We start from the raw sequence: 12,690 nt of genomic DNA, 5'->3' as shown, positions 1-12,690 counted from the left end.
CAATGGCTTCCATCACTGAATTAACAGTGACACACTGGAATTCCAATCCCTTAATTTAACTGTGTGAAAAGTAAAATGAGGTATGCTTGACTTATCTGCTCACAATCTTACCGTTATTGGCCTGACTTGGAAAAATAAAAATGCTTTAATATCAGTTAATCATATCATTTAATGCTTTAAGATATGAAAATTTTTTTTTACTTTTGTATATTATATAAATTGAGTCTCCTAATAACGATATAAGTAGATGGAGCACAAATCATTATTCTTGTCTTATAGATGAGGAAACCAAAGCACTGTATTTCAAGTAACTGTCCTCTGAATGCAGTCAGTGGTACAGAAAGAAATTATGTCCAAGAGCTATGGTTCTGTTCTCCACATAGTTGTCCACAGAGATATATAATTCCAATTTTAATTAACTGAGGTTTAAATTAGGTCTCTTTCTGCTAGCCCATGCTGTTACTTAGAATTTACAAGGTAAACTTCATAAAGAACTATCTTTTTTAAAATCAGGAGGCAACCTTAATATTCGTCTTAGTTTTTACTTATACTTGTAAAGGACCTGAAATATCAATATAGTACACTGGTATTTATACTTACATTTGTTATAATAAAAATATATTAACTATTTAAGAGCTGATTTATGTACAGCCAAGTCCCAAACTTTGAAAGCATACTTAAATTCTAGTTTTAGCTTGGTATTTATTTTAATCTAATAAGTAACACTCTTTCCATGTAAATGCCTAAATAATAAAATGATCTTTGCAAATGAGGAAGAAAAAGCATTTTCATCAAGACGAGGTTGACAAGGTGTGATTTCGAGCATTTAGCAGAAAAAGAGATGGAAAGCTAGAAATTTGCAATTATATTTTTAACACTTCTGTCTCCTACAGGTGTCTCTTTGTATTCCATTTGAATATGGGAAACTGATTTACCCATAGTACTATTCCTGTTATATACTTAAATATGACTGAGAAAAGCACTTCATATAACTTGGGGCTAACAGAGATCTCCCGAGTTTCAAAATTATTAGTATGCAGAGAATGTGGGCATGATTTTGGAGACACATTGGTGAATCAGAAAAAAAAACAACCATGGGTAAACAAGATGATCCTACAGGACATGGTTTTGTGTTTTTCCAAAAACTTAGGTTATTGTTATAGGCGGAAAAAAAAACAACTTTTTCCTTTATTCCTTCCAGGTTCTCTGACTAATCTAATAATTAAACTGACATAATACAGATTAAAAGGAGAAAAACAAATTTAATTTCATATATTTGGGAGATCATAAAAATATGACTCAAAAAAGTGACCTATGCAGGCAGCTTTTATACCTTTTAGACAAAGAAACAATACATTTGTGAAATTGACAAGACAACGGGTTTTGAGCTGGGAGCAGTATTAATGAAGAAGTAACAGGATTTGTTTATGCCACTTCTTACCTTCAATCCCCGTCTCTGATAAGGATGCCTTTCAGCCTCCTGCTGCAGGGAAGGCACCTTTCAAATGACAGATTGATGTTTTCTTTCAAGGGGATAAACAAAATCCAGAATGTCCTCTTGCACTGGCTCTTTTTTAAGTAACTTTAATTCAAAATAATATGCCCAAACTACTACCTTTCATTATAAATCATCCTACAATTAATCTTATCACATAATTGACATGTGGGGACCTTACACTGTTGTGAATATTGGAAGCCATTACCACTAAATCTAAGGCAAGTAGCTGAACAAACGCAGCCGAACTTGGGTATCCAAATACTAGATAGAGCCCGTGGTTTGAAGCCACACATGCATCTAGGAAACTGGTTGTGAACAGGTACCAGAAATCAAAGAGTAATAAACCAGAACACAAAAATGTAATTTGTTAGGAGAACAGATGTGAAACTTTAGCAGCAATAAAATATTTTTAGAAAGCAATCTCTGCATGGCCAGAGTGGCTCGGTGATTGAGCATCAACCCAGGCACCAAGAGGTCACCGGTTCAATTTCTGCTCAGGGCACCTGCCCAGGTTGTGAGCCAGACCCCCAGTGGGCAGCATGCAAGAGGCGGCCAATTGATATTCTCTCTCATCGATGTTTCTCTCTCTCTCTCTCTCTCTCTCTCTCTTTCTCTCCCTCTCCCTTCCTTAAAAAAGAAAGAAAAAAAAATTTTTTTTTGAAAACAATTTCTAACTTAATCATGAAGCCTGGATATGTTTCTTCCAAGGGCACAAGCCAATTTCAAACTTTTGGAATTCAGGACCTCCTGGGGCAATTGATGAACCTTATTGAGAAGATGATGAAAAGCTTAGCCAGACTGATGTAGGCAGTGTGGAAGTAAATATAAGGATATATTATAGCTGGATTTAGGCCCGTTCCATTAGTAAAACAAGTGAACTTCATAAATTGTTCTGTTTTAATTTAACAAATTTTAGTTAAAAGTTGTATAAAATAGCAATCTCTGCATTGTTTGAATAAAATGCTTTGTTCAAAACCATTTTATTCCCCTTAATACAACACTCATATTCAAATACCTAGAAGCATTTCATTAGTGTTTTGTAAATACAAAATCACTCAAATTTTCTTTGATTTCCTTATCCTTACTAAAATGCAGATTTTATTTTATAATAATGCATCTTCTGACAAAAACAAATATTCTGGGACTTCAATGCTGAACAATTTTATGATCATCATGAGGCATAGATTCAGTGAGGTCCAAATTACTGGACAACTCACCTGCCTAAGGGAGTTGAGTAAATATCATTATTTTTGAAGAGGATGAACTTATCTTCTGTCAAAACACAGATGAATATTGTCTGGAAATGGTTATGGATTTTGTGCTAGGGAAAGTAAACATTATTATCAGTATACATGCAAATTAGAAGCACAATGGAGGACAAAAAGATTGCAATATTACCAAAATTTCTAGACTTCCAAGGCAACCTTATTATTTCCTTCAATTTGGAAATTGTTTTATTATTTGCAAATATTACAGTACCCTCTGATTATTGACTTAAACATAGTAGATTGTCCTGTTACCCAGGGCTAAACCAATGAAAATTAAGTAAACATATTAATGATACATTTTGAATTAAGTATATTTGGGAACATTGATTTCTAAAACTGTAAACAATAAGGAGAGTGATTTATAGTTATCTTTCTTAGATATATTAAAGAACACCATATAATTCCAGGAAACAACGCTAATAGAATCCACTCTTAATGACAATTATTATTGCCAACTGAAAATCACCAGGTGGTTGGTTTCTACCTTATCTTAGAAGATGGACAGGTTCATATTTATCCACTCATGCACTGGTTTCATCTTTAATTTGTCCCCTAATTTGTCCATAAAATGAGCACCTAGTAAGTGTCAAGATTCAGGGGTGTCCTAGCATTAGAGATACCCTGTGTACAAAAGACAAAACCCTGCATTGTTGTATTTATTTCCACTGGGGTAGAAATGGACAATAACTATAGAGTCATCTCAGAGGGTGCTAAGTGCCATGAAGGAAAAAGAAGGAGAAAAAGGGGCTGAGAAAGGCAGAGTCAGGGAAGATTGGTCTCAGGGTTGAGGACTGTGATCAAAGAAAATCTCCCTGGGAAAGTGACCACTGAGCAAAGACCTAAAGCAGTGGTTCTCAAACTTTTTGGTCTCAAGTCTCTTTGAGCTCTTAAAAAGTACTGAGTTTGCTTTTCGTTGTGGTTATGAGGTAGGACTTGGATGACAGATCCCAAAGGTGGGCTAGAGTTTGTGTGGTTTAACCTTCCCAGGTGTCAAAGGAGGGAGTGCATGGGCTTTCTCATTAGTTTACCTCTCATGGGGCAAGAAGAGGGAATGGTGACATTTGAAAGCTGTCAGCAGTGAAATACCAAAACGTATCAATGAATTTTTCATACTCAATTATATTAATATCCATTGATCTTATACTTTGAATCTTTGAACTGATCTTTTTACAGATGCATGATTTTGAACATCATTTAATGGTCATTAGGAAAATTCTCTGAGTTATGCAGCTCTTCCAAATATTGATTTATTTTATTATATAATATACATTTTATTTCCATATTATTATTTATCTCATCAGAAAAATCTTTAAAAATTGGGGAATTGTTAAGCCCATAGGAGACACAAATTTTTCAAAATTCCAATTTTAGCATAAAAGCTAAGCTTAAAATTTATTATTGCCTGAAAATCTTATTAGTTGTTTTCTTTGCAGGGACAGGTTCATTTTGTTCATTTTTGTGAAAATGCCTATCAAATATCATAGTCTCAATAGTCAGAGTTTGTCAGTAATTTTTTAAAATAAAAATAATATTTCATGTAAAAACTGGCTATTGCAGCTCTCTTGAAATAACAATCATAGTGAAAATGTCAAATAATATGTTAGTATACTATGAAAATAATTTTGACTTTGTGAACCTCCAAAAGTGATATTGGGGACCCTTCAGGGTCTGTGACCACACTTTGAAAACTGCTTACCTAAAAAGCTACTCTTGTTTTTGTGGTTTTTTAAAAATGTATTTTCATTGATTATTAGAGAGAGAGGAAGGGAGAGGGATAAAGAGAAGCATCAATGTGAGAGAGAAACATCAATCAGCTGTCTCCTGCATGCCCTTTACTAGGGATCGAGCCCACAGCCTGGGCATGTGCCTTGACTGGGAATTGAACCATCAACCTTTCTCGGTGCATAAGAGCCACACTGGCCAGGGCAAGCTAGTCTTGATATTATATGAAAGAAGAACATTCCAGAAGCATGGAAAACCAAATGCAGAGTAAAATCCTAAGCCAAAAGCATGCTTGTGTATTGATAGAATAGAATGGAGGTTGGTGTGGCAGGAAGCAAAGTAAACACAGCAGAGGTGATTGGATTCTGGATATTTGTTAAAGGTAAAACAAATAGTTACTTCGGGATTGGCTTACAGTGTTATTCAATTATAAATGGAGAACAATCAAGAGTTTAACTTGGAATAGGTCGAACTTGAAATACCAATTGCACATCCAAGTAGAAATACAAAGAGGCAGTTGGATATGTTATCGAGTCAAGATAGAAGTCTTGTCTGGAGATTGAGAGTGTGAGGGTATCTAAGACCATATGAATTGTTTAAAAATAGTGATTAGCCATTCTGGTCACATATAACATTTTTTTAACTTCTATTTTTGTTTTTCAATTAGTTTAATTCAATAGTAATTTGTACTAGTTTTGGGTGTACAGCATAGTGGTTAGATAATTATATACTTTACAAAGTGTTCCCCCTGATATTTCTAGTATTCACTTGGTACCATACATAGTTATTACAATATTATGGACTATATTCCCTATGATATAATTTACATCCCCATGACTGTTTTGTAATTACCAATTTTTACTTCTTAATCCCTTCATCTTTTTCCCAACCTTCCTACCCTCTGGCAACTGTCAGTCTGTTCTCTGTATCTATGAGTCTGTTTCTGTTTTGTTTGTTTGTTTGTATTGTTCTTTAGATTCCACATATAAGTGAGGGCTTCTGATGTTTGTCTTTCTCTGACTGATTTATTTTACTTAGCATAGTAGCCTCTAGGTCCATCCATGCCACTAAAAAAACAGTCTCTGCCTAATATATTAATGACCTAAAAGAAATGACTACCATTATTATACATCAATTATATGCCAATTCTTTAATACATTATTTAATTTCTCTTCACCATAACTCTAAAATTCTGACCCTAAAATCTTGACTACAAATGAGGACACCAAGACCCAAGAAAACCATGCAGTTTCTCCAGGATCACATAAGTAACACAGGACAGAATCAAGAGTTGAGTTAAAATTAGACACACACATAAATGTTGGTAAATACTTGAATCTACTCAGTAGATATTTACATTTAATGTGCTTTTCCAGTTTCTCAGGAATGAGGCATAGAAAAATTATTGAGTCTGGGGAAAAAAAATTTCCCTAATTATCGACATGACAAGAGTGGTCTCCAAACGAAGGTATTGTGATTAGTATTGAATACAATGAGGTTGAGTCTAATTTCACATTAAATAACATCTGAACCAAAAATGGATATTACTGTTGTCAAATAGGAATTAACAGTAGTTCTGACAATCTTGAGCTAGATTAACTCTGTTTTCATCCCCAGGGAGAACCTTGTAAACATTGAAATAAACTATAGTGACCTAAATTATAAGATAACCCAGCAGCAAAAAGCAGTGAGTGTGTCTGAATTACTTGGTAAGTGTTATTTAATTGCTCCTCAATTTAAAAAAAATTTCTATGAAATACCAATTGAACATCCAAGTAGAAATACCAAGAGGCAGTTGGATGTATTATTGAGTTCAGGATAGAAGTCTTGTCTGGAGATTGAGAGTGTGAGGGTATCTAAGACTGCATAAAGTGTTATTTTAAAATAGTGGTTAGCCCTGGCCAGTTTGGCTCAGCGGTTAGAGCGTCGGCCTGTGGTCCAGAGAGACTGGGGTTCGGTTCTCACTAAGGGCATGTACTTCAGTTGCAGTTTGTCCCCGGCCCTAGTTGGGTCATGCGGGTGGCAACCACTTGATGTGTTCCTTTCATGTCGATGTTTCACTCTCTCTCTCTCCCTCTCTCTCCCTCTCTCTCCCTCCCACTCTATCTGAATAAAAAATGGAAAAATGTCCTCAGGTGAGGATAAAAAAAAATAAAATAAAATAAATAATAAAATAAAATAGAATAGTAGTTAGCCACTCTATGAAATGTCTATGAAATGTTTTGTCTTTTGTATTTAAAGTTTAGCTTATCAATGGAGGAAAAGTTTCAGTAGTGCTCATCATTCACCTGCCATTTAAGTCGGACACTTTTCTACTCCCTGGACACACCTCCAGAAAAACCTCAGCTGGGTTTTCACAAGAAAAGGCTGGTGTTCACTATCTCATATTCACACAGCATACCCGCCTTAGCAAGTGACAAATATAGTGTTCAGCAATCCCGTATCAAGGTAGAATGTCAGGCATCTCAGACCTTCACATAGAACTTTGCCTGGATGAGTGGGAAGGAAGATCCCAAGCTAGCAAAATCTAGCATTTAAGTTGCCACCACTCACTCTTCACCATACAGTCCTCAGCAAGCTGCCTATTTGAGAAGTCACGTATGAAAAAAGAGGGTGTGAGATTCAGGCCAAATGACAACAGTCAGATACTGGCAGCCGGGCCCCAGAATAGGAGGAAATTCCTCAAAATTCCGGGGCAAGCCTACACTTCATTATCACATTTACAAAACACGCACGATCCTAAGCATGGCCCAGGGCAATGAGGAAAAGGTGAATGATGTAATTTATTTGAAAAGGCAGTACAGAGGAGTCAAAGTCGTAGAGACAGAAAGTGGAAGGATGGTTGCTAGGGCCTGCGGGAATGGGGAATAGGCAGTGTATTGTTTACTGGGTACAGAGTTTCAGCTGCGCAGATGAAAAGTTCTGGAGATGGATGGTGATGATGGGCACACAACTATGTGAATGTACTTAGTGCCATACGACTGTACATTTTAAAATAGTAAAATTTATGTTGCATAGATTTTATGGCAATAAAAGAAAAGCACATACATCAAACGTAAATATCAATTTACAATATGTTTTAAGAAGATGGTAGTGTTAATATATTTTAGTTTAATTAAGTATTACACATGATTAGCAAATTAAGTATTACACATGATTGGCCCAGCCTGTGTGGCTCAGTAGTTGAGCATAGACCATGCACCAGGAGGTCACCAGTTCAATTCCCAGTCAGGGCACATGCCAAGGTTGTGGGCCAAATCCCCAGCGCGGGGCATGCGAGAGGCAGCCAATTGATGTTCTCTCTCAAAAATCAATAAAAAAAAAAAAAATTAAAAATAAATAAATAAATAAGTAGCTTTGACACTTGAAGTCACAAATCACATAGATATTTGTGTTGATGGAAAACACCATTGCCTAATAATGCCATCTGAATGTCTCATTTCTACTCTTCATTCAACACATGGAAATAAATTTGTAACTGTTGAGCATATTTTATTAATTTGAATTAATATCCTCTAAAGTCTTTGAGTTATATTTTGGATATGGATTTTATGTTTGCTTTCTCTCTCTCCTTTTAGAGATGATATATATGAATATTATATTAAAATGCTACTATTTACTATTTATTTATACCAAACTTAATACAATTAACTCATCCTCATATAATATCAGCTATGATTAATTTATTAATCTCAAATAATTTAAATTCTAGTAATACTTAATTTCCTTTTTATAAAAAAAAATATTACTTGTTCATTGTATTGTTTGTATTACAGCTGATGTTGGTGGTCAACTTGGCCTATTTTGTGGGGCCAGTATGATTACAATTATAGAAATTATTGAATATATATTCACCAATTTCTACTGGATATGCATTTTGTTTTTGCTGAAGATACCTGAAATGACCCCAGGGGCTCGTCCAGCTCAGAATCACCTGGGGAATAAAAATGACATAGAAGAATGCTGATGTTCACTTAGAACAAAACGTTTGCTTTTTTTTTCATACTATTTTTAGATTTATTCATGACTAACTCATTGTTATGTAACTTTATGTTATAGTTTTGAGGACTCAATAAAACTCTTTGTAAATATCTATCTCTTTATACACATTTTTATCTCTGTCTGTATTTATGTATATGTATAAGTATATTATATATATATTAATTTATATGTTAAAAAAACAAGCACTGTCTTGTTTTGTATACACCATTGAGTTCCTAGCATCTAGAACAGTAGAGATTATGTAGTGGACATTTCATAAATGTTTTTAAATGAATGGATGTTTTTGGTACTAGAAAAAGACTTTTTTATGACTACATATGTAAATTAGATTTGATAAATAAACTGTATATAAGGAGACAAGATACTTCTTATTTAGGAAAGAATATACATAATTTGTGAGTTATAAAATTTCAGAGATTTTTATTTTACTAAAATTCAACATAATTTTATTTATTTATTTTGTCCTATGAGTTCTATTGTATAACTGACTTTTGAAGGGGCAGGATTTATAGCTTTCCTATACAGATGAATACTTAAAATAAGTCTATCTGAAAACAAAGTTAAATCTGTAGTATATTGGGAGTACGCAGTGCGAGCACATCATTTTCTCCAAACATCTGTATGCACTTATTAAATTTAGAAAGGAAAGTCAAGTGTTGTGGTGTCCTACTCATTACCCCTCAGATAATCAACCTATTTACAGCTTCCAGGAATAATCAATCAATGGTGAATTGTCCTGAAGCCTTATCAAAGGTATTTAAGAAATAATCATCAAGTGATAGAATTCGAACACTCAATTTATTCTGGCAATTATTGCTGGGTCTCGTTTCCTTCCCTGCTACATGAGAATAGCGCCTGAAAATCTTAAGATGTTGTTTTCAAGTTTAATTATAAGCAAGTGCTAGTGCCAGAGGAGGGAGGCCAGTCAATCTAGGAGTACTCAGTCAAATTAGGAATATTATACCTCAAGACCCTGAAATACCAATCGTGGGTAGATACCCTAACCCACGCCTTCATGCCTGGAATGCTACGATCTCGTCTCACCAATTAACTACAGAATAATATTGCCAGAATAACTCTTAAATATTTCTTGTATCGTGAAATTCTCTCACCCCAAATCATATTACAGTTTCTGATTTTTATCACCCTTTTTAAGCTTACCATCTTATATACTCGGCACCATTTTTAAACCTCTTTCCCAACCTGTTTCTCCCTGGAAGTTCCTCCTCTGTCCCTCAAATGTACCATAATGATTTATTCCTCCATAACTGTTGTCATCTTCTCATCTTTTACAGCAATATCCTTCTATTTCATGTTAGTTCCTAAATCTTCCCCACCTTTTAAGGTTATGACTTCTCTGGTTAGTTTCTCCAGCTTCTTCGATCTCTGTTTAGGTTTTTTTAATTTAAATATAGCAAGGCATTTAATTAGTACAACATTTTTTCTTAAAATTACACAAACATTGTGATAAATCAATAGTTAAATAAGAAAATTGAACACCATATATAGATATTGACATAGAAAGCTAGATATATGCAATTGATACTTTTTCTTTTCAATTGTTAAATATATTCAAAAATTGTAAAATTTGAGAAAATAATACAATATGTACCTGCCATTCAAAGGTAACTAATATTATATTTTGCCATATTTTTCTCAGATTTTCCATATTTTGAATCTTGCTGTATATATTAATCTGAAACCTGCTTTTTCATTTCACATGTTTACTGTGTATTCATGCTAACACATGAAGATATAGTTTATTTGCTGCACAAAATATGGAATATACCATGATTTATTTATTCATTTTGCCCAACTAATGCATATTTACTCACTTTCAATAGTTTATCTACAGCAAAGATATTGCAGTGAAATTCTGTGTACATTTCCTTTTGGTGACGTTCGTAAATACAAAACTGCTGGAATTTTTTGGTATATGCATTTTCATCTTGACTATTTGTTGCCAAATTTCTCTCTGCTATAACTGTACCCATTTATACAACCAACAGTAACATGTGAGAGTTCATATTTCCCCATTATTTTGTATTCCCCATTAGCTTATAATGTGGGTTTTTTTTCCCAATGTTATGTATATGCATATGTATCTTATTTTTGCTATAAAAATTCAGTGGACATTAAGAGGCAAATGGAAGTGTAGATGCTCTAGACTACAAAAAATATAAAAAAGTAAGGTAGATCTATGATTTGACCAGAATTATGACTAGGTATCTGTGTAGCTTTGATTGAACTCAGAAAATACTAAAGCTGCTGGTGAGATTTTGATGCCAAAAGTCAGTACGGTGGACCGAGAGACCTGCTTACACTCTATTCCTTTTGACCTGATGGACCTTGAATTACACAGCTCAGAGGTAGGCTAAAGTAAGTAAAGGTATTGGCCAACTTTGGGGGTTATTTTGTTGTGGCGTGAAAAGAGAAGGGATTTAAATCTCCAAGTTCAATTAGAATCCACTGAGACAGTTTTTATTTTTTTCAGAGTTAGGGATTATGAACACATAAGAAAGAAAATTAAGCATTGCAACAATTTCCACAGTACTGTCAGTTATTATTCCCCCGATGGTAGCTGTAACTTTGGTGCAAATCCATTATTTCATCAGATCTTACACATCTACATTAATTAACTAACACCTGTAGAAAGAAGACTAAGTAAACAAAGGATTAGTTCAAATGACTCAAATGTCCACTTTTAAATTACACTTAAAGTTTTCATATGCTAACAAACCACAGTATGCCATTCAATAAAATATTAGTTCCATCAGTGATCATTCAAATGTTCCGAATATATTTGTGTACCTTTCTAAGGCACTGGCAAAGTTGTTTTCTTATTAAGAGCAATCAAAATCACTTTTCGACTATTCTTATTGTCTGGAGTCCAAAGTCAGCTTTCTTATAATAAAATGCACTATGTCATTCTTGTTTTGAGAGAGAGAAAAGAAAGCCAATATATGATTAAGTTTCAGAATGCTTACTGAACAAAAATACAAATTCAGAGAGGATCAAGAGAAATAACTCTTCAGGCCTTTGGAGATATCACAACAGAATCGAATCCTGCAGACCAGATTGGGAGAACTTGGATAAACAGAGAGAAGAAGACTAGGCCTTCAGCACAGAAGAAGCTTGGAGCAAAGTCACACAGGTGCAGATTTATGTAGTGTGTTTGCAAACATCAAGGATATTATAGGAAATGGGAGGGAAATATGTTGAACTAGAAATCCGTCAGAGTATAGGAATCATTGTATTCTTGTCCAAGGTAATTGATAGTCTGTAGCAAATTGAGAAATAGTCACTCTCGTGTCCTGAATGGGGTGGTGCAATTATGGTTGGAGACAGAAAGGAAAACAGGCTATGCAGTGCCAACTGTTGGCACAGAATATGGGAATGATCATGTGCTGACAATAATATCAACAGGTACAACCATTCTAGAGATTAAAAAGCAAATATTTAGGCAAATTATATAATGAGGACCCAGCAACTTTACCCTTGGAGATATAAATATATGATATCTATAATTTATCTTTGATATTATATAGTGTATTATAAACTTATATTATCTATATTTATATTAAACTATTTTCAAAGTCCCCAAAGGTAAATATACATATTTATTTGAATTAAAAGGCAGTTATTCGGTTTGACAAATTCAATTCTTATTTCTTATCATATACCATCATAAACAAAATAAATTAAGATAAATGCAAGAGAAGTAATAATAAAATGTAAACGACAATATAAGGAAATATGTATACAGTTTCAGATGGTTAAAAGCTTTCTACATATAAAGGCAAAGAAAAATCGTAGAAGTAAAAATAATATATTTAGCAACACAAAAATTCTGTATGTCAAAAATATGATAAAGAGCATTCAGTAACAACTAAGAAACTGGGAAATATTTGCCACAAATATGATAAAGAGGGCAATAATTTATAAGCAAAGATGCCATTGGAGCATTTTGTATAATAATGGAAAATTAGAATTAATCCAAATATCCAAGAAGAATAAATTAAAAAATAGTGAATCACCTATAGAATGAAATAAGAATTATTCATTAAAAGCCATGACCAGGAGGTAAGGAACAGGCAGTTGCAAAAAAGCTGTTTCCTGCTTGAAGGTAGCAATCTATGATGGGTATTTTTAAATATCTGTCTATGACATTGGGTCAAAGGAGAATTATAAACTGTACCA

At 33.9% G+C, this 12,690-nt stretch overlaps 1 protein-coding gene across 1 annotated transcript in view; it reads left to right on the top strand.

Annotated features, from left to right (window-relative positions):
- ASIC5 (acid sensing ion channel subunit family member 5) overlaps positions 1-8,589 on the top strand; it is a 30,629-nt gene extending 22,040 nt beyond the window's left edge. Inside the window, exons 9-10 of the mRNA XM_036241818.1 lie at positions 6,106-6,197; positions 8,265-8,589. Coding sequence (XP_036097711.1) covers positions 6,106-6,197; positions 8,265-8,455 — 283 coding nt within the window. The 3' untranslated portion in view covers positions 8,456-8,589. The remainder of the gene's footprint in view (positions 1-6,105; positions 6,198-8,264) is intronic.
- Positions 8,590-12,690: the final 4,101 nt, after the last annotated feature.

This window comes from Molossus molossus, unplaced genomic scaffold, assembly GCF_014108415.1.
Source record: "Molossus molossus isolate mMolMol1 unplaced genomic scaffold, mMolMol1.p scaffold_m16_p_4, whole genome shotgun sequence".
Classification (NCBI taxonomy): Eukaryota; Metazoa; Chordata; class Mammalia; order Chiroptera; family Molossidae; genus Molossus; species Molossus molossus.
The sequence above is the reverse complement of the archived record's forward strand: the minus strand, read 5'-3'. Positions and strand labels throughout refer to the sequence as shown.